Raw genomic sequence first — 23,278 nt, forward strand, 5'->3', positions numbered from 1 at the left:
TCCCCACGCGTAGCTCTGTGGCACATTGTAGGAGTTTGTATTTGTTAAATAAAACCAAAGTGAACTCCCTGAAGCTTTTCCTCAGGATTATAAATTCTTCCGAAGAATAAGCAATCAAAGTAACAACTGGATTTTTTTTCAACCTCAAAACCACTAGCACCTTTAACAGATTTGGGGATTTCTTCCTACTGCTGCACCCTTATTACAAGGATATTTAAGAATTTACATCGGGTCAGAACACTTGTTTTTGTGAGAAATGCTCTGTCGTCGCTGATGGGTGTCTGGACACGTTACCACATACTGTACCCTACAATTAGCTACCCTGCGTAATAAAATCGGCTTAAAAATGTGAGCATATTTTTTATCCATAAATACTCTAAGGAACCTAAAATTATATTAATATAGAAATTCAGCTTGCTACAGTTATTACTTTTTACTGCGGGTTCAGAACTTGGTCTGAATTTGTGCTGCTCAGCTTTCTCCCCACAGAAGAGAGCCACAAACACTAAAGCTGTTTCCCTGGTAACGCGCCTAGCTCTCGTTCTTCCGCTCCCCCACCCCTTCTCGCGAGAAGGTTCATTCTTCCGGTAACTGAGGTCCTGCAAGTCGGTTGCTTTCGCCTTCGCGCTTGGCTTCGCGCATGTGCAATAGGGTGTGGCGCGAGTCCCCGGCTTCCGGCCGAAGAACATGGTGCGTTTTTGGGGTCATCTTTGTGCTTCCTGGCTGCGGAGTCCACGCGGGCGGTGGGGTTTCGGTGACTGTGGATCCGGCGAGGGTTCAGCCAAAGGGGAGTGTGTCCAGGCGTCCCATCACCTGTAGTGGAAGGACGAAAGAAGTCTTAGGGGTTGCTAAAGTTTGTGCTGGGAGACCCAGGGAGGGAATCTCTGGGGACTGGGAAGTTTGGACTCGCGGGCTGGGAGGCGGGAAGGGTGCTGCTCTGTACTCCATGGATGGAAGCGTCTTATGTTTGTCTGAGATGAGGCCTAGCGAAACAGAGGAAATATAAATCCCACGTGGGCCCGAACTGCACACTCCTCAGTCGCTCTCATTCCCTTCACACCACGAGTGTTCACCCTTAAAAAACTTAGATTCTTAAACTTAATCAGCAACACAAAACAGGGGTCCCTGGAGTGCGACAGGCCGAGTGCAGACAGTTGTTCACGATGGTAGGCAGTTAATGGTTTCTGCGTGAAGATGTTAGGAGAACTTTTCATGGCTTTAGCTAATATGGAGTATTTTCTCCCAAAGCTTGGTATTTTGAGTTTCTTAATTAGCCTTTGGGCTAGTCCTTGTAACGTCCTTGAAAAGCACAGTACAGAATAATTGTGGATATAATCACCATCCTTCAAATACAAAATAAGACATTTTTATTCATTGCAAGTATTCTCTAAAGTGACCAACCAGTTCTCTGTTGATTACAATATGGTACCAATAAACTTATAATTTATCGTTCCCTTTTCATATAATAATAGTAAAATGTAGAAAATACTGGAAAGACCTTTTAAACATAAAGAAAACACGCAGTTTTTAGTTACTGTTCTAAAGGACACAAGTTTCTTTAAATGGAAAAGTGGTTTCTTTTCACTAATTCCGGTGCTTTTTATTTTTGAATAGATGCAAAGGGAGACAAATCCTAGTGCTTCCCTTATTGACAGAACCATCAAGATGAGAAAAGAAACAGAAGCTAAGAAAGTGGTTTTAGCCTGGGGACTCCTAAATGTATCTATGGCTGGAATGATATACACTGAAATGTAAGTTAATTAGCCAAAAAAAGTGAAACTTGAAGAGGCTAATGGTTGGTTCCACAGGTTTTGGTGTTTTGATTTGGGGTGTTTGTTCTCTTTGTTGTTTTTGATGTGTTTTTTTTTTTTTTTAAGACTTTGAAAAGCCTTTCTAATTTTTTCAGGACTGGAAAATTGATTAGTTCGTATTATAATGTGACATACTGGCCCCTCTGGTATATTGGTAAGTAATTAATTTTTATGGTGATTTAGATTTACTACTGATGAAAAACTGCATTCATGTTCAATTCAACTTAGTATTCATCCCTGTATTCCATAAATATTCGAGTGTGTACTATATTCCAAGAACTGGGGATACAGTAGGAAGGGAACAAGGTCCCTGCCCTCATGGAAGGAACGTTCTAGTAAGGGGAACAAATTAAACAGTACAATTCTAGGTAATCCTTGGAGTTCTGCGATGAAAAACAATGTTTGGTGATGGTGATTTGTTCTCTCTGAAATGCCTTCCGTACTTCCCTACCACTGCTCCTTTCAAGAACAACCAGATTTCTATTCCATTGATGCCTTCCTCAGTTTACTTGTTACTTCCTCTGTCTGCTTCTCTCTGCTCTTTGGTAGTCCGGGGATTTGAAGAGTTTTAATGGCCATTCAAGTGAATTCCATAGTCTAACCCAGACATTAACATGGAGTCTGTGTTAGGGAGGTGGTGTTAGGTGGCAAGGAGATAAGCAAGTTTTGGCATCTGCGTATCTGAGGTGTAATCATGAATAACTGGCTGTGTGTTCTTCCAAAAGTCACTTGACTTCTGTAGTCAAATGAAGGTCAAAATATTTATTGTACAAGGTTGTAAGGATTAGTGATTATTTTTTGGTAAGATTTTTTTATTTTTAGGTAATCTCTATACGCAGTGTGGGGCTTGAACTCGCAACTCTGAGATTGAGTCACATGCTCCACTAAATGGGCCAGCCAGGTGCCCAATAATATTTTGAAATTCACTAGTAAATGTTCTATAATAAACATTTATATAATAAACATTGTATAAAGTATACATTTATTAAATGGTAACTATTATGAAGAGTAGGAAGATGGTTTTCAATTTTTTTGTTGACTTGCTGAAGTTTGAAGAGTTTTGTCCCCCCCCCCCCCACTTTAAATGTTCTGCCTCCCTTTTTGAAAATATAACATACTGTTCTCTTCCAGAGCTTGCCCTTGCCTCCCTCTTTAGCTTAAACGCCTTATTTGATTTTTGGAGATATTTCAAATACACTGTGGCACCAACAAGTCTGGTGGTTAGCCCTGGACAGCAAACACTTTTAGGGTTGAAAACAGCTGGTAAGTGTTTTATATCTTTTGCAAAGGTGGGGAAAGGTTGGCAATAAATCTTTCTCAATTTAATTTGCCCTTTTTATAGACTGAGCTGGAAAGGACTTCTAAGGCCATCTGGCTCAACTATATTAAGCAAGTCTATAATAAATTGTCTTAAGACCAATGACTATCATTCCTATTTGTATAAACTGTATGGAAATAATATTCAACAGCCTCATAAAAGTTTGTTCCGTTGTTTAATTACAATTAAAATTAAATGACTCTTGTTGCATTGAAGCTAATCTCTTACTTTGAAATCTTTGGAAATGGTAAGCAACTACTTTATGTCCTTAGATAATAATATGTTATGTAACTTAACAACCAAATCAGTCTGTTACTTTCTCTTTTCTTGAGAAAGATTCAATTCATTAAATCTGTTCTTATAGAAATTTTATTTACACATGCACACACATCTTTAATTCACTCATTTTTTATTTATTTATTCTTTCCTTCCTTCTAGTTGTACAGACTACTCCTCCACATGATCTGGCAGCAACCCAGATCCCTCCCTCTCCACCTTCTCCTTCAATTCAGGGTCAGAGTGTGTTGAGTTATAGCCCATCTCGTTCACCCAGTACCAGCCCCAAGTTCACCACCAGCTGTATAACTGGATATAGCCCCCAGCTGCAAGGTCTGTCATCAGGGGGCAGCGGTTCCTATAGCCCTGGAGTGACTTACTCTCCCATCGGTGGTTATAATAAGGTAACTAATCCTTTCTCTTGGCCACATTATTGTAGAATGGGGAGCTACCTTGAAAATCAGCAAATGAGTCAAAACTCATTTTCTCACTGAGGGAACTGAGGAACAGTGGGTAATTTTCTTCCCCAGATGGCCTGTTTAAGAGCCAAGAACAGAACCCAGAGCCTGATACCTAGTCAGAATTTCTTTATACTACACCTTAAGATGAAAGAAAAAATACTAACTTTTGTAAAGATAATGGGTTGAGGGTCACCATCTAGGATCTTTCTACTGGGTTTTTCAAACCAGTTGAGACTATGGTAATGTTTTACTTTAAATTACATTTAAATTCATGTTTGCCTCTTTCTTTGCTTATTTATGTGAAACGTTTGTATATCCTTATAAAATTTTAATGCTTTCTGTGACACCTGGGTGGCTCAGTGGGTTAAGTGTCAGCCTCCGACTCAGGTCCTGATCCCAGGGTCCTGGGATCGAGTCCTGCCTCCTGCTTCTTTCTTGGTGGGAAGCCTGCTTCTCCCTCTGCCTGCCGCTTCCTCTGCTTGTGGGTGCCCTCTCTCACTCACTCTCTCTCACACAAATAAATAAATAAAATCTAAAAATAAATAAATAAGATTTTAATGCTTTCATCATGTTGGATTACCTCCTAAGCTAAGAGGAGTTGTGTAGTTGAACTCTTGAGGATGGACACCCCTCTCAAAAGGGATGAATAGAATCCTTCATTCCAACTCCCACAGTTAAGTGGGATATAGTTCTCATTTTTGGACTTGATAGAAGCAAAATTGACAAATTTGAAATTATGACTCCTGCCTGAAGTGTGAGAACATAGAAGGAGCGTTAAAGAGATGGTCAGGGTCATAGAAGGAGCGTTAAAGAGATGGACAGAGATAATGAAACCCCAATAAAAATAATTATCAATGTAGTGGAGTAGATAGTTGATAAAATAGATACTGGCTGACTCAGTAGAGCGTGCAGCTCTTAATCTTGCAGTTGTGTGTGCAAGCCCCATGTTGTATGTGGAGATTACTTTAAAAAAAATCAGGGGTACCTGAGTAGCTCAGTTAAGTGTCTGCCTTTGGCTTAGGTGTCATCCCAGGGTCCTGGGATCCAGCCCCAGATGGGGCTTCCTGCTCCATTGGGACTCAGCTTCTCCCTCTCCCCCTGCTTGTGCTCGCTGTCTGTAAAATAAATAAAATCCTTTAAATCATTTAAAGGGCAGGGGTGGGGTAGTCACATTTTCAGATGCTCTCACAATTTAGACTCTAGACATCTCTGTAGCTGCTAGTTAAATGAGGAATGTCTGGAAATGAAAACACACTGCCCTCATTCTTTACATAATATTTATTTGTTATGAAATTCCATACAGCTGGGTACCTGATAATAATTTTGGCAAGTAATAGAATTTAGAACATCTTGTACACGTTAAATATTATGAGGAAATGTAAATATAGTGATAACTCACAACCCGTAGGTAAATATGACTTGTAAAAATAGCTTTCATTTTCATAAGAAAAGAAAAATCACTCATATTCTTACCATCCAAACATAATTTCTGTTTAATGGCTACTTAATACTCCTCTAATGGAAATACCATGGCTTACTCTTGAATAAGTAAGTTATTTTTATTTCTTAGAAACTATTACTAATCTGTGCTAAATAGTCTTTACATAAAGTTTGTAACATTGTTTATCTTTTTCTACTAGACTGTAACCTCAAGTACAAGATGGTGTGTTTTTATTCATCTGTGTTTTCTTAGCCCAGTGTAGGGAATATAGATGCCGTATAAGTATTTGTTGAATACAAACTAATACCTTGGAAAAGTTAATGAAATAGAATAATTATTTTTCTAGGGAGAAAATGTCAAGATCGACTAAGTAGAAAACCTAAATAAATATGGAAGAAAAATTTTAAACTTTAATCAAGTATACTTGCAGAATATATTAGAGCCTGAAATTTTGCTATTGAGTTCTTTTAAATTTTTAAGAAACAAGTTACTTTTAAACTTTTGATTATGAAAGTTTTCAGACATACCTGTACCCATTTTCAGTAGTTACCCACGTTCTGTAGTGTATGGACAGCTAATTCTGATCCAGTAAAACATGTTAAAAGCGTAAATTCTATAGTCAGAAAATTGGATTGAAATCCTGGTAGGATCTTGAGTGAGTTACCTAACCTCTCATATCCAAAATTAGTACAGTAGTAATATTTACCTATTATTGAGAGGATAAAATAAGGTAATACATATTATGCATAAAATATGCCCCTTGAGTATGAATAAACCAGTCAATGGTTTATTAGCCCATTATGGTTTATATAGCTCAAATATCATAGCATAGCATAGTGAGGATAGTGAGGATTTTTTTTTAATAGGCTCCACCCCCATAAGTGTGGAAGAGGATTAACATTTCTGTTTTCAAACATTATTAAACTAAAAGATTTTTTAATCCTTGCTTTTTGACAAGCTTATATAAATTGATAATGAAACCCCAATAAAAATAATTATCAATGTAGTGGAGTAGATAGTTGATAAAATAGATAATACAGTGACCAGTAATTATTTTTAAAGTGTTTAACTACATAAGTATGAGGAAAAATACAAGTTAAATGTAAATTTTTAAAAATTCTTCTATATCAAATAAACATTTTAAAAGAAGTAATGCTGATGGATATATACCAAAATATGTCCTCCTATCAGTTTCTTCTGAATTGTATTTAGTATAACATTTTCATTTAATACAATGCAAATATGCATTTAAATGTTCATATGGTTTGATCCAGTCATTTCAGTGCTTGGGATCTCCTGAAGAACATCCTCAGAAATTAAGAAAAGATTTATGTACAAAGATGTTAATCATAACATTATTTACAGTGGCCAAAAATTGTAGACAGTTCGAATGTCTAGAATAAGAGAATGTAATAGTATATTTGTACAATGAAATATTATATAGCCAGTAAGAATATTTATAGGAAAATCGTTGGTTATTTTTTAAAACAACAATGAGGGGACACCTGTGTGGTTCACTCAGTTTCTGCTTGGGTGGTGATCTCAAGGTTGTGACGTAGAGCCCTCTGGCTCCACGCTCAACAGGGAGTCTGCTTGAGAGTACTCGCTGTCCCTCTTCCTCTGATCACCCCCACCAATGCACATGCTCACATGCTCACATGCTCGTCTCCATCTCTAAAGTAAATAAATAAATCTTTTTTTATTTTAATTTTTTTATTAACATTAATGTATTATTATCCCCGGGGGAACAGGTCTGTGAAGCACCAGGTTTACACACTTCACTCACCATAGCACATACCTTCCCCAATGTCCATAACCCAACCACCCTCTCCCTACCCACCTCCCCCCACCCTGCAACTCTCAATTTGTTTTGTGAGATTAAGAGTCTCATGGTTTTTCTCCCTCCCAATCCCATCTTATATCATTTTTTTCCTTTCCTGTCCCCCAAACCCCCCACATTGCCTCTCAACTTCCTCATATCAGGGAGATCATGTGATAATTGTCTTTCTCTGATTGACTTATTTCACTCAGCATAATACCCTCTAGTTCCATCCACGTCGTCACAAATGGCAAGATTTCATTTCTTTTGATGGCTGCGTAGTATTCCATTGTATGTATATACCCCATCTTATTTATCCTAAAGTAAGTGAAACTTTTAAAAATAAAAATTAATAAACAGGTAATTAGTAAACTAAACAGTATTATCTCAATAATGTAAAAGCAATAATGCATTGATTTATCTGTGTACATTTAAAGATTTGAACATAAAATATGAAAGGGGATTATATTATCTCTAGGTTGTGGAGTTAAAAGTATGACTTACTTTCTTCAAACTCTCCATTTTTTAAAACATACATATATTACTTCTTTTAAAAACTTTATTTTTTAGAATAGTTTTAGGGTTTGTAGCAGAACTGAGAGGAAGGTACAGAGACATGTTGTATACCTTTTGCCCCCACACAAGCATTTGCCTCTCCCCAGCCATCAAAATCCCCCACCAGAGTGGTACATTTGTTACAGTTGATGAACCTCTATTGGTACATCATTATCACCCAGAGGCCATAGTTTACTTTAGGGCTTACTCTTGGTGGTATGCATTCTGTGGGTTTAGACAAATATATAGTGACATGTATGCACCATTATTGTATGGTATCATAACGGTAATTTCACTGCCCTAAAAATCCTTTGTGCCCTATCCATCCTCCCTGGTCCTTGGCAACTACTGATCTTTTTACTTTGTCCATAGTTTTCCTTTTCCAGAATATCATATCATTGGAACCTTACAGTGTGTAGCGTTTCAGATGGGCTTCTTTTAGTTAGTTATGTGCATTTAAGTTTCCTCCATGTCCCTCTCATGGCTTGATAGGTCACATCTTTCTTTTTTTTTTTAAACAGATTTTATTTATTTATTTGACACAGAGATCACAAGTAGGCAGAGAGACAGGCAGAGAGAGAGGGAGAAGCAGGCTCTCCACTGAGCAGAGAGCCAGATGTGGGGCTCGATCCCAGGAGCCTGAGATCACGACCTGGGCCGAGGCTTAACCCACTGAGCCACCCAGGTTTCCCTCTTGTGTTTTTTTGTTTTTTTTTTTAAAGTGAGAATGCTCGTCTGCGAGTTGGGGGTGGAGTGGGCAGTGAAGGGAAGAGGGTGAGGGACAGAGAGAATCTTTTTTTTTTTTTTTTAAGATTTTATTTATTGGGACGCCTGGGTGGCTAAGTTGGTTGGACGACTGCCTTCGGCTCAGGTCATGATCCCGGAGTCCCGGGATCGAGTCCCGCATCAGGCTCCCAGCTCCATGGGGAGTCTGCTTCACTCTCTGACCTTCTCTTCGCTCATGCTCTCTCTCACTGTCTCTCTCTCAAATAAAATCTTTAAAAAAAAAAAAAGATTTTATTTATTTATTTAACAGACAGAGATCACAAGTAGGCAGAGAGAGAGAGGAGGAAGCAGGCACCCCACAGAGCAGAGAGCCTGACGTGGGGCTCGATCCCAGGACTCTGGGATCATGACCTGAGCCAAAGGCAGAGGCTTTAACCCACTGAGCCACCCAGGCGCCCCCTGGACAGAGAGAATCTTAAGAAGGCTCCACGCCCAGCCTGGACCTGACTTGGCTTTGTGGAACTTGATCTCAAGACCCTGAGATCATGATCTGAGCCGAAATCCAGAGTCAGATGCTGAACCACCAAGGTGCCCCATAGCTCATTTCATTTATATGCTGAATAATACTCCTTTGTCCAGCTGTATCACCATTTATGTACCCATTCTCTACTGAAGGATGCCTTCATTGGTTCCAGGTTTTGGCAATTACAAATAAAGCTGCTGTAAATGTCGGTATGCAGGTTTTTGTGTAGACATAAGTTTTCAGCTCCTTTGGGTAGATACCAAGGAGCACAATTGCTAGATCATGTGCTGAGTGTAGTTTAGTTCTGTAAGAAACCACCAGCTGCCTTCCGGAGTGGCTATGTATACATTTTGCATTCCCGCCAGTAGTGAATGAGGGTTCCAGTTGCTCCACATCCTCATCAACGTTTGGTGTTGTCATGGTTCTGGATTTTGGCCATTCTAATTGGTGTGTGACTTTTTGAAAGTCAAAAACCAAAACAAATAAATTTCAGTAAAGAAGAAGTTCTTTTATTTTGTATAGTTGGCAAGCTATAGTCCCTCTCCTTCTTCTCCATACCCTACTACTGTTGGACCAGTGGAGAGCAGTGGATTGAGATCTCGCTACCGGTCTTCACCCACTGTCTATAATTCCCCTACTGACAAAGAAGACTACATGACAGACTTACGAACTTTGGATACTTTTCTTAGAAGTGAAGAAGAGAAACAGCATAGAGTTAAGCTGGGTACGTATGTATATTTTTAGTTAGACCTAATGTACATATATTTGGTGTTACTTAATGTTACCCTTACCTCATTATTTTCAGTATTTTGATAACTCTCCATAAATGGTTTTTTTTTTTTTTAAGATTTTATTTATTTATTTGACAGACAGAGATCACAAGTAGGCAGAGAGGCAGGCAGAGAGAGAGGAGCAAGCAGGCTCCCTGCTGAGCAGAGAGCCCGATGTGGGGCTTGATCCCAGGATCCCAGGACCATGACTTGAGCCGAAGGCAGAGGCTTTAACCCACTGAGCCACCCAGGCGCCCCCATAAATGTTTCTTTTTTACCAATATACCTTGATAGCCTAGGAGAGAAATACATTTTGTTTTTATATTTTGTATAGTTAGAATTAAGCTTACCAAACTTCAAAAGTAAAATGTAGCTGAACCAAGAAATCTTGAACCTTTCATCTACATTAAGATTGAAAGCTTTTTCATATAAGTTATACTTTCTGTTTAAAAGTTGAGGCTATCAGTTGTTTTTTAATCAGTGCATAGCACCACTTATTGAAGTGATAGTTGTTTCCTTTTGGTCCTTGAGAAGATTGGTGTGGAGAGAGAATGGATTTACTCCAGAAGTGCTGCTGTTTTTCAGAACATTTTTAAACTTGTCTTTTAGTTTACTTTGGGAAACAATGTTAGCAAATCTTAATCTGTTTGGGGTAGATTTGATTATAACAAAGTCAATTATTTGAAACCAAATTAGGTTATTGAGCCAAGTAATGATTTTTTCCCCTCAGGAACTTTCACAGAAAGCACATTAGGTGCTAAAGCATGGCCACAATGAGGAAGTCAGTTATTGGACCATGGCTCTTTGTGTCACTTGAAATCTCTCCATTGATTTTTAATTTAATTTTGCCTGAAAGTGCCAGGAATGTCAAAGAAACAAATCAATATTATCTTGTTATTTGTTGATGCATGCTTTTTCTTCTTGTTAAATTTTGAAATATTTCAAGTTTACTGTAAATTATAGAGTATAATGCCATGCAAAGAACAACCTAGGTTGTTCTGTTGACGTATCTTGGTCTTATTGAGATATTTTCTGGGTTCCACTTTTATTTCTTCTTTGATCCTTTGGAGTTATTTAGAAGGGTGATTATTATTGCTTAGAAGTATTGTTAGTGATTGGTGTTGCTTTTCATTTCCAACATACAAAACGAAGGCTTGGTTATCTTTTATTTTTCCCCTAAGGGAATTGTGCTACGGCTAGAGATTTTGAACTGTACCCTGTCAGTTCTTTGGTATTTCTTATGACTTGCATTTAGGCTTCCTGTGTGATCACTTTTTATAAAGGGTTCTTGGTATATTGAAAAGAATGCATAGTCTCTAAATACTGGACCCCATGTTTGTTCATTGAACCAGACTTCTTGAAGGTGTTCTTAAAGTCTTTATCTTATTAATCTTCATCCACTTGATTTATTAGTTAGTAAGAAAGTCCATTAACAGTTCCCACTGATTGTCTTCCATTAAATGTCTCCTCGTAATTCGGTCAAATTTGCTAAATGTGTAGGAAATTATGCTAAGTGCATATAAATTAAGGATTGTTGATATTATCATGGCCAATTATTCCTTTTATCTTTATCTCTTAGGTTTTTTGCCTTCTATTTTCTCTTATATTAACACTGCTCTACTAATTTTCTTATGGTTAGTGTTTGCTTGGTATATTTATGTCCATCCCTATACTTCTGACCCAGGTTTTAGGTAATTTAGTATTTTGTATAAATTAATTTATAAATAGTATTTTGTGAGGAGCTACTTTGAGGCTGTATAAATGTCCTCTTCCTCATCATATTTGACTTAGCTTTTTTTTTTTTTTTTTTTTTTTAAGATTTATTTATTTCGGAGAGAGAGCACAAAGTGGAGGAACAGGTGGAGGAAGAGGGAGAAGCAGGCTCCCTGCCAAGCCCAATGCAGAGCTCGATCCCAGGACCCTGGGATCATGACCTGAGCGGAAGGCAGACACTTAACTGACTGAGCTACCCAGGCGCCCCTTGACTTAGCTTTAACATCCTTTTTTTTTTTTTTTTTTTAATATTTCTTCTATTTATTTGACAGACAGAGATCACAAGTAGGCAGAGGGGCAGGCAGAGAGAGAGAGAGAGAGAGAGGAGGAAGCAGGCTCCCCGCCGAACAGAGAGCCCAACATGGGGCTCGATCCCAGAACCCTGAGACCATGACCCGAGCTGAAGGCAGGGGCTTTAACCCACTGAGCCACCCAGGCACCCCAGCTTTAACATTCTTTTAAGTTTCTTTTCAAAATTGATTTTTACGAGCTGCCTGGGTGGCTCAGTGGGTTAAAGCCTCTGCCTTTGGCTCAGGTCATGATCCCAGGGTCCTGGGATCGAGCCCCGCATTGGGCTCTCTGCCCAGCAGGGAGCCTGCTTCCTTCTCTCTCTGCCTACTTGTGATCTCTGTCAAATAAATAAATTTTTTTAAAAATTGATTTTTACTATGTTGGTTCTCATAGAGGCTTTCTAATTCCGTCATTCCTTCTTTCTTATTTCCTTTTACATTTTTTAAACATCTTTTATGACAAAATATGCATAATATTTACCATTTTAACCATTCTTAAGTGTATAATTCTGTGGTGTTAAGTGTATTTATATTGACGTGCAGCCACCTTTCATGTTTATTTGTTGGCATTCTGTTGTGAGATAGAGCTTTTTCTTCTCCCCAGTAATGTCATTTATTTTGGTGGTTAGATGGTCTCAGATTTCACTGGTGGGATCCTCTGGCTTCTGTTTTGTTTGTTTGTTGTTGTTTTGTTTTACTTTCTAGCACTAAAAGATATTTCAGTCTCCTCTTGGACTTTCCCTGGTTAAGTGGCTATGGAGTCAGTCTGTTTCTCCAAGGGGCCATGGTTGCTTTTAGTGGAGAATGATATTTAGAAATTAGTGTCCGGGCACTGGATATACCACTGTTGATGGGACATCTCTCCTCTAGGTCCTCTCAACAGACAGCTAGGAATATGTGTACACACACACCTATTTGTATTTCTGTATCTGTCCATCTATATATATTAAAAACCATGAGCTCATACTACTGCCTCTGAATTCCAGTCCCAACTATACAGGGTTGATTCCAGCCTCCTCCCTTTTCATATTTGTAATTCCTTTCTCCAGTAGTAAGAAACCAGGCACTCATTTTTGCTTTTTCTCACACATTTTTTGGCTGACTAGCCCCTCCATCCTTCATTAGTTCACACACATCTCCTAAGAACATGAACATTTTCCCTTCTAACTACAATATAATTATCATACTAGTATTATTCATACTCACATTTCTTCAAATTGACCGAGTAATGGCCTTTGTAGCTTTTTTTTTTTTTTTTAACTGATGCAGGATCATGACGTTTACGTTTGAAGAGGTCAGCCTAGTTGTTTTTCAAATTTGGATTTGTGTGGTCATTTTTCATTATTAAATAAGATTAGAATCAGTTTAAATACAATTTTTTGTAAGAATACAACATAGGTAGTGCTATGCTCCTTTCAACATACCATATCAGGAAACACATGATACCATTTTGTCCCTTTATTGGTAAGATTAAATTGGATCACTTAGTCAAGATGATGGCTGCCTTGGCTTTCCCTTTTATAATTAGTAAATAATCTATAGTTAGTATTATTAATAGTAGTAAATAAATTAGTATTATTATATTATTAGTAAGTAAATTAGTATTATTATTAGTAAATAATCTGTGTGATACTTTGAGACTTGTGAATCCTGTTTCCCAGTAGCCTTTCACTGAGTGGTTTTAGCATCTGTTGATGGTCCTCTCTGAAATGAGTTAATGCAGTGGTAGTTGCAAAGTGGAGACTCCCTAAAACTTCTATTTCTTCCACATTTAGTAATTTGGCATGCTTCTGTTTTACCGCTTACCCCACAGTTGGTTTGTTTTAGCCTGACTGTTTGCACTGACCGTTGGTTCTGTCTTCCCTAAGTGATGTCTGACTTGCTGATTAACTCATTGAGTTTTTTAATTTATTGTGGGTGTTTTCTTTTTCTTCTTTTTTTCCCCCAATTTTTAAGGTTTTACTTGGTTCTCTTTCAAATAGGCATGATTTGTTTTAGAGTATCTTGGTTTTGTTCTTATGTTTTCCATTCTTTTTCCTATCCCAATCATTTTAAACATAACTCTTTAAAAGTCTCTGTCCAGGGGTGCCTGGGTGGCTCAGTTGTTAAGTGTCTGCTTTTGGCTCAAGTCATGACCCCAGGGTCCTGGGATTGAACCCCATGGACTCCCTGCTCAGCGGGAAGCCTGCTTCTCCCTTTCCCACTCCCCCTGCTTGTGTTATCTCTCTCGCTGTCTCGCTCTCCGTCAAATAAATAAAATCTTTAAAAAAAAAAATCAAAAAACAAAAAGAAAATCTCTGTCCCAATAGCTCAGTTATCTAAAGTTCTTAGAGATTAAATACTAACATTTTTGTCTTGTTGATTCCTTTGACTGAAACCGTTTCCTCTTGTGATTTCTGTATTTTTGTTTTTGGTAAGCTTATCTACAGTAGGGTTTTATTTATCTGTGCTTTTCTGTCCTGAGAAAACTGGATAGAAGCCTTGTCTCCTCCTAGCAGTTTTGTATTTCCCTCTGCCAAATGCCTAAGGAGTATCACTGACCTTGAACTAACTTAGGTAATTTCTGAGCTAGGAGGTTGCTGGACTTCACAGGTAGTATAAATGGGTATTCTAAACCCATACAAAAATGAATAATTTTTAAATACCTGTATGACCTAAGACAGACAAATTTCCTTGTTATCTCCTGGTGCCAGTGGACAGATTTCTTTTCTTACCTACCAAAAATTTGGCCCGTGAGGTTCCTGGCCCTTTGCTGGGTACAGGGTATAGAGGTAGACAGGTCTCAGTCCAGCTCTACCTGTGCTAGGCCTATATCCTCATTATCAGTTCCCACTCCGGCAGTGAAATCCAAGCTGATGGGTTTCCCAAAGCCTACAGAACTCTCCACAGCAGCCACAGCAGCAGTTCACAGGGATGCTGGGGAAAAATAATAATTCCTGCCCTCAAAGAGATCAAACTCTGTTTTGGTAGAAAGACAAACTATAACCTTAAAGTGTGATAAGTACGCTGGTAGAAGCTTCTAGAGGATTAAGTCCCCATATGTAACTACTAACATTTCCTGAGAGTAAATGTGTAAATTTAGAAGTGTAATCATCAGTCTCTTTTAATACAACACAGGAGTTATTACGGGCTATAAAGAGAATGCAGTGTAGTACAGGGAAAAGCGAGCCTAGCTGCTGACCCAGAGAGTAGTTTATTAATAGGAGACTGCAGTTGTCCCATTCAGAAAGAGCCACTAAAAATTCAAGCAGGGAACGTCCCTAGCCTATTTCTTTACTGAAGAATTGTGTCTTTTGTTTCTTGCTGAATCATTTGAAAGTCTTAGAGAATGAAACAAGCTTAATTTTACAACAAAAATAAACACTTTCAACCACTTAGAGTTCTTAACGTGATATTGCTCAGTAAATGTTCTTTTTAATTTTTAGCACAGGCTAAAATATGTTTTCTAAAGAAAAGTGTCAGGGAGGAGAAGAATCCCTTGGGGCTTTGTCTTCCTTGGTTGCCCTTGCCTAGGTGCCTAGATAGCCAGCGTTCTTGAGCTAACTCTGGATGTCAGAATTACTACAGCGCACACTGATGCTCTTTAAATTCATCATTGTAGGGAGCCCAGACTCTACCTCGCCTTCCACCAGTCCCACTTTCTGGAACTATAATCGTTCTATGGGAGATTATGCACAAACTCTAAAGAAGTTTCAGTATCAACTTGCCTGCAGGTCTCAGGCTCCCTGTGCTAACAAAGATGAAGCTGATCTTAGTTCTAAACAAGCAGCAGAGGAGGTAAGTGGGAAATAAAAATGACAATATATTTTTAAATGAATTAATTATTTTTATTAACATATAAGGTATTATTTGCCCCAGGGGACTTAATATTTTTGATTGCAGATTGTTAGTCTCTTCTATTTCTGGAACTTTTTTTTCTGTAACCTTCACTTTTTTTTTTTAAGTTTTTATTTATTTGAAAGCGAGAGCACGGGCAGGGGGAAGAGCAGAGGGAAAGAGAGAGAGGCAGGCTCCCCCCTCAGTAGGGAGCCCAACATGGGTTCAATCCCAGGTGGGATCATGACCTCAGCCAAAGGCAGATGCTTAACCCACTGTGCCACCCAGGCACCCCTGTATTCTTCACTTTTACTGGCTAGAAACATAAATCTGGTGCATATTAAATAGTGGAGAAACACCTGTCATACTAAAGCTGATTTATATCGTATACTTTTATTCTTTATAACACATAGTTGACATTACCATCTTGCCTAAAAGACTTTTCTGCATTTGTTTATAAAAAGATATCTCAAGGGCGCCTGGGTGGCTCAGTGGGTTAAGCCGCTGCCTTCGGCTCAGGTCATGATCTCAGGGTCCTGGGATCGAGTCCCGCATCGGGCTCTCTGCTCAGCAGGGAGCCTGCTTCCTCCTCTCTCTCTGCCTGCCTCTCTGCCTACTTGTGATCTCTCTCTGTCAAATAAATAAATAAAATCTTTAAAAAAAAAAAAAAAGATATCTCAAGTATCTATTTGTACTTAATACATAAGATTCTTGCTTTTAAAATACACTTGGATTTGGGGTGCCTGGGTGGCTCAGTCAGTTAAGTTTCCAATCCCTGATTTTGGTTCAGGTCGTGATTTCTGAGTCCTGAGATCCAGCCTGGCATCAGGCTCCACACTCAGTGGGGAGTCTGCTTTTCTCTGTCTGTCCCTTTCCTTTTGCCCCTTCCCCTGCTGTACCCCCAAATAAATAAATAAATCTTAAAAAAATAATAATAAAATAGGGGCGCCTGGGTGGCTCAGTGGTTAAGCCGCTGCCTTCGGCTCAGGTCATGATCTTGGGGTCCTGGGATCGAGCGCCGCATCGAGCTCTCTGCTCAGCAGGGAGCCTGCTTTCTCCTCTCTCTCTGCCTGCTTCTCTGCCTACTTGTGATCTCTCTCTGTCAAATAAATAAATAAAATCTTAAAAAAAAAAAAAAATAATAATAATAAAATATACTTTGCTAGAATATTCAACAGTCTGTAACTTCATCATTTTAATACCAAATATAAGATTTTTATTTGTTCATAAAAGCAAGAATGTTCTTTAAACATACCAATGTAAGGAATTTTAAAAATGCGTCTGCATGAATAGCAACCAAGTGGGAAGTTAGAAAATTATCACTCTTAATTAGATCAATATCAATATTTGTGAAGTTGTTTTTCAGATATTTTTCCACGTATTTTTGAGAGTGGAAGAAAATGACTAATTTCTGGCAGGATTTTTCCTCACTGATTGTTCATTTTAAACATTTTTAATAGGTTTGGGCAAGAGTGACTATGAATAGACAACTTCTTGATCATATGGATTCATGGACTGCTAAGTTCAGAAACGTAAGTTCTGACATTACTCTTTGAATAATACTAGTACCTCTTACTATGCAAAGTGTGTTATTAGAATGTAACTTAGAGGTGTTAATTACTAACCAGAATTATCAGAATTAATTATGATTAAAAATACAATATGGATGGCACATGTGTAAGAATAAACACATTTACCTTATGGTGTCTGCTTTCATCAGGTTTTTCTTCTCTCCGTATTTAGTAAATCCATTTATTTTGAGTAGATTAAGGGATAATATATTTAGTTATTAGGAGCTTTTTCCCTTTACCAGCAGCTCAATTTTATTTTACTTTTTTCATTTTTTTCAAAAGATTTTTATTTATTTATTTATTTATTTGAGAGAGAGAGAGCCATGAGCAAGGGGAGAGAGAGAAGCAGGTGGGGCTCGAATCCCAGGACCCTGGGATCATGACCTGAGCCAAAGGCAGACGTTTAACCCACTGAGCCACCCCGGGCCGCAGTAGTTTAGTTTAGTTTAGTTTTTCTTTTTTTTTTTTTTTTCCATTTTATTTTTACAAAGAGCTTTTCTGTCAGAACCTATTATATACCCAGAAATGCGAGGGAAATGAATGAGGACATCGCCTCAGAGAACTTTAAGTTAGAGAGAGAAGGTAATATATACTAGAATCTACTTCAGAATATTTCAGTTTCTTTGACTGTTTTGGAGAAGAACCGTCTCATATTTGGCCTGGAGGTTGGGAAGGCTGACTCATCCAGAGCAAATGAGTTCCCTTGTTTCAGCACTGCCTCTTTCCCACTCTGGAAGGTACTAGAAGGTCCCAAGTTCTGAGGACACATGAGCCCTCCTCCACTCAGGGCTCCGTGTAGATTCTGCAGAGGCTGCTACTACTTCCCCTCCCATCCTTCAGCACTCATGTATCCACTCTACATCTTCTAGAAATCATTGAAATCATTTGTGCTCCTCTTTTATTTTTCTACTATGATTTTAATAGAGTATCGAGAGTAAGTGATGAAAATTGCAGCCTATTTTCTTGAACCAGAAGCCTGGATGTCTTTCTTAAACAAAAAATCTGTCATGGGGATACAAGGGAACATAGTCCTGAACCCCTTAGGTAATTTTGTTGCAGCCTAAGAGTGGCTGGTAAGTGGAATGCATTGAATACATGTTGGAAGAATGAATAAGTGAAATGAGTTCCTTTTAGCTAAGCATAATCATAAAATTTTAAGAAAAACTTAACACGGGGCACTGGTGGTACAGTCTATTGAGCATCCGACTCTTGGTTTCAGCTCAGGTCGTGATCTCACAGTTATGAGATCAAGCCCTGCATAGGGCTCCACACTCAGCACGGAGTCTGCTTGGGATTCTTTCTTTCTCTCCCTCCCTTCCTTTGTCCCTCCCGCTTGTGCTATCTTTCTGTCAAATGAATAAGTAAATCTTAAAAAAAAAAAAGAAAGAAGGGGCGCCTGGGTGGCTCAGTGGGTTAAGCCTCTGCCTTCGGCTCAGGTCATGATCTCAGGTTCCTGGGTTTGAGCCCCGCTTCGGGCTCTCTGCTCGGCAGGGAGCCTGCTTTCCCCTCCCTCTGCCTGCCTCTCAGCCTACTTGTGATCTCTGTCAAGTAAATAAATAAAATCTTAAAAAAAAAATAGAAAAGATATGTGAAATTTTTATATTCTCTTCAGCAAAATGCAGGCCTACGTGCTTTAAGATTATAACTTAACTTACACACTACTAGCTTGCTTGCTTAACTTTCTGGACTTCAACATTCATTTTCTTTTATTGTGCTCTGTTAATATTCAAGAAGACAGTAAAAATATTCTTAGCATTTCATGGAAATTATTTGAGAAATGCTTTGGAATTATATGTGTAAAATCTTTGCCTCGTTTCTTCCTAGTGGATCAATGAGACAATATTAGTGCCCCTCGTACAAGAGATGGAGTCTGTCAGCACACAGATGAGACGAATGGGCTGTCCTGAGCTTCAGATAGGAGGTATGTGAAAATAGAGCCCAGCATTTGATTTACTGTCAGTGAATCTGCCAAGTAGAAATTTTCTTTTCATACTGCGCTATTTAAAAACTTCTTTGTTATCTCGAAGACAAAACTAAATGTCTCTTACATATATATTTTCTAATACATATTTTATTGAAATAAAATTTACTTACCATACAGTTTTCCCATTTAAAGTCTACAATTCAGAGGTTTGGGTTGTGCAGCCACAATCAATTTTTAGAGTATCTTATATCTCATCACCCAGAAAAGAAACCCCACATACCCTTCATACCATTCCCCCATCACTCATTCCCCAGCCCAAGGCAGCTACCAGTTTAGACAGACCCATTCTGGATATTTCACATAAGTGGTGTCATACAGTCTGTTGTCATTTGTGACTGGCTTCTTTAACTTCCTGTGTTTTCAGTGTTCATCTGTGTTACAACATTATCAGTACTTTGTTTCTTTTTATTGCCAAATAATATCCTATTATATTGATCTGTTGCATTTTGTTTACCCATTTATCCATTGATTGACATTTGGGCTGTTTTCACTGTCTGGCTGTTATGAATAATGCTGCTGTGAACAGCTGTATACAGGTGTTTGTGTAGACATGTTTTAATTTCTCCAGGAGTAGAATGGCTGAGCCATGTGGTAACTCCATGTTTAACTTGAGGAACAGCAGACTCTTTTTTAAAGCAGCTGCACCATTTTACATTCCTACCAACAGTCTATGAGGGTTTTAGTTTCTTACATCTTCACCAATACTTATCTGTCCTTTTTATCGTAGTTGTTCTAATGGGTGTGAAGTAGTTTCTCATTGTGGTTTTGATTTGCATTTTCCTGATGGCTGCTGGTGTTGAGCATCTTTTTGTGTGCTTATTGCCATTCGTGTATCTTCTTAGGAGAAATATCTTTCCAAATCTTTTACCATTTTTAAATTGGATCACTTGTCTTTTTATTATTGTGGTATTCTTTATATATTCTAGATATAAGTCCCTTATCAGAGATTAATTCCAAAGTTGTACAAAGCATAAAGAATTACACGTGTAATAATGCTAATTTAAAATAAACTATTTTCAACTCTCTTACCTGCGAAAAAATAAAACTGTTAAGGTTCCATACAATTTGCCTAAAATATATATACCATAATTTATTTAGTGTTAAGTAATTAGATTTCAAAATAAATAAGGAATATCATAGTCGACTACCTCTTTCTAGGGAATAAATTTCTCCTTGAAATAGTTAAGTGCTTTGCATTACATATTAGTACTTTCTGCTTATTTGGGTGTCTTAATCAATCTTTATCCTCTGGACTAAGAGTAGAATTGTATATCCCAAAGGTATCTATATACTGAATGTCCAGATGTTTCATGGGTAATTTACACACCCTCACATTAACCTTGAAAGCTAGCTGTTAGTGTCCCATTTATGGATGAGGCTAAGACACACAGAACTTTGGTAACTTGCCTGGAGTTACTTGGCCAGAGCCAGAGCTCTGTTAACTCCAAAGTCCAGAATGGTTACTTTCTAGATCTTGGTAATGTTGTTTGAACCAGTGCCTGTCCTCTTTGAGCTTTCTTTAAAAGCTATAAAAATAGGGAGAAGGGGAGCTATTAAAATGTGTATTTTCCACATTTTACCAGTATGATATGCTTTTTAAGGGGCGCCTGGGTGGCTCAGTGGGTTAAGCCGCTGCCTTCGGCTCAGGTCATGATCTCAGGGTCCTGGGATTGAGTCCCGCATCGGGCTCTCTGCTCAGCAGGGAGCCTGCTTCCCTCTCTCTCTCTCTTTCTCTGCCTGCCTCTCCATCTACTTGTGATTTCTCTCTGTCAATAAATAAATAAATAAAATCTTTAAAAAAAAAAAAAAAGAATTACATTGCTTTGTGACTACAAATGCAGTGTATATTATGTTCGTTGTAGAGAGGCTGGAAAATAGAAACATGTACACAAAGAAGAATATTACCTTAAATTCTGCTTCCAGAGATAAATCACTATCAATTTTAAGTCTCAAACAATTATTAATTTTGGTTATGATACTAACTCTCTCTTTCTCTCTCTCTCTATATTTATAGACACTATGAAAATGTGTATATATAGGTATATATTATATATATGTAACTGTATACTAATATATAATTATATACTTATATTTAATATTGGTGTATATAATATATATTTTAGTATATATATAATATATATGTTAGTGTATATATCTGTCTCAATTGTATGTTATACCATTATTTATGAACATTATAACTTTATATAAGAGTTGAAGGAATATGGAACATATATGTACATTTTTTTTTTTAAAGATTTTACTTATTTATTTGACAGAGAAACAGTGAGAGGGAACACAAGCAGAGGGAGTGGGAGAGGGAGAAGTAGGCTTCCCGCTGAGCAGGGAGCCCCATGCAGGGTCAGCCCCAGGACCCCAGGATCATGACCTGAGCCAAAGGCAGATGCTTAACAACTGAGCCACCCAGGTTCCCCATATGTACATATTTTTAATTAAATTGTGATCGTACTCTTTTGTTGCCAACTTTCATCCCAATTTTTTTATTTTGTTAAATATTCTCCAGTACTGTTTTTGTAGCTAGATTGTACTTCATTTTTGTATGTGTGATGTGTTGTGTTTAAGTGATCTTTATTATGTAAAATGTTGGGCTTTTGCCCTTTCTTGTTATTAGTAATGCTGTGAGTAAATATCCTTTTATCTAAATATCTGTGTACATTTGTAATTATTTCTTAGGGATGATTTCTTAGAAGTGGAGTTAGTTCAGTAGGAATAAATGCATTAAGGCTTTTGACATACATAACCCTTTAAAAAGCTTATACCAGTTTATGCTCTAGCAACTATGTCACACAGAAGAATGTCTTTTTCCCAGCATTGAGTATTACTAGTGAGGTTAGACATTGTGAAAATTTGTCAGTTGTTTATTTCTTTGCATAGTCATCTTTCATGATAAGAGAAATCACCGTCATAAAAAGTTTCTGCTTATCAGTGGCATAACAGGCAACTTTTAACTCAACCTGATTTTAAAAGCTCTCGTGTATCTCTCTGTGTCCCCCACAAAAATATTTTGTGTATTAGCTGTTCATAGATTTGTCAGCATGGATTTGGCTGCTGCTTTTGGTGTGTGTATGCATGTGGTTTCTGTTCTTATAAATCTGGCTATCATGCCAGAAACGATAAAAAGAAATTCTAAGTAAAGTAGATAATGCAGATTGTTAAACTATTATTGCTTTTATTTATTTCTCCGACATGTATCGAGGAAAAAGCATTTTAAGTTCTTTTAGAGACCCACATGAAGAATAATCTGTTCTGTGTGTTTTATTTTTAACAGAGGCTAGTATTACTAGCTTGAAACAAGCTGCTCTGGTCAAAGCTCCTCTCATTCCAACTTTGAATACAATTGTGCAGTATCTGGACCTTACACCAAATCAGGAGTACTTGTTTGAAAGGATCAAAGGTAACTAGTAATTTGAAAAGGAAAAAATTTCACTCCTTTGAGATGTTATAAATAAAAAATAACAAGAAGGGGTGCCTGGTGGCTCAGTGGTGACTCTTGGTTTAGGCTTAGGTCAGGATCTCACAGTCATTGAGGATCAAGTCCCCCATCCAGCTCGCACTGGGTGTGGAGCCTGCTGAGATGCCCTCTCTGCCTCTTCCACTGCCCCTCCCCTCCAACTCATGCACACTTTTTCTCTTTCTCTTTCAAAAAAAAAAAAGTAACAAGGAAAAAAAAATTTTTAAGACTGAGTACCTTATATTTTATAAATATATATTTAATTAAGCTTTTTGGTTTTTATATTTTTGGTTTTTGGTTTTTATATTTCATATGCTTAAAATTGTCAAAATGGGAGGGGTGCCTGGGTGGCTCAGTGATTAAGCCTCTGCCTCTCTCCCTGCCTGCCACTCCTCTTGCTTGTGTGCTCGTTCTCTTCCCCCCTCTCTCTCTCTCTCTCTCTCTATCTCCCTGTGTGTCAAATAAATAAGGGAATTGTCAAAATGATGTAGTTAGCCTTGAATATATTATTTAACTTTATTCTGTATAGGGAAATATGAGCTACATGGGCTCAAGTAAACATTTCACTCATTTTCTGCTGTACCAAGAATGGATACCACTGTGACAGTCTTTATAGTTTGAACATGCCGAACTGACTTTCAGTTCTTAAAATTCGTATTTAATATGTTGCTTCTT

At 37.9% G+C, this 23,278-nt stretch overlaps 1 protein-coding gene across 4 annotated transcripts in view; it reads left to right on the top strand.

Moving 5' to 3' along the window:
• The first annotated feature begins 67 nt into the window (after positions 1 to 67).
• The window catches only part of TMEM209 (transmembrane protein 209), a 34,204-nt gene continuing 10,993 nt past the window's right edge, over positions 68 to 23,278 (top strand). Inside the window, exons 1-10 of one of the 4 annotated variants that reach the window (XM_032305102.1) lie at positions 68 to 348; positions 1,615 to 1,751; positions 1,907 to 1,965; positions 2,943 to 3,074; positions 3,568 to 3,809; positions 9,453 to 9,654; positions 15,365 to 15,540; positions 17,040 to 17,111; positions 18,975 to 19,071; positions 22,421 to 22,546. In XM_032305102.1, coding sequence (XP_032160993.1) covers positions 1,615 to 1,751; positions 1,907 to 1,965; positions 2,943 to 3,074; positions 3,568 to 3,809; positions 9,453 to 9,654; positions 15,365 to 15,540; positions 17,040 to 17,111; positions 18,975 to 19,071; positions 22,421 to 22,546 — 1,243 coding nt within the window. In that variant the 5' untranslated portion in view covers positions 68 to 348. The other 3 variants (XM_032305100.1, XM_032305101.1, XM_032305103.1) reach the window with 3 other exon arrangements.

Source organism: Mustela erminea, chromosome 11 (genome assembly GCF_009829155.1).
Source record: "Mustela erminea isolate mMusErm1 chromosome 11, mMusErm1.Pri, whole genome shotgun sequence".
NCBI lineage: Eukaryota > Metazoa > Chordata > Mammalia > Carnivora > Mustelidae > Mustela > Mustela erminea.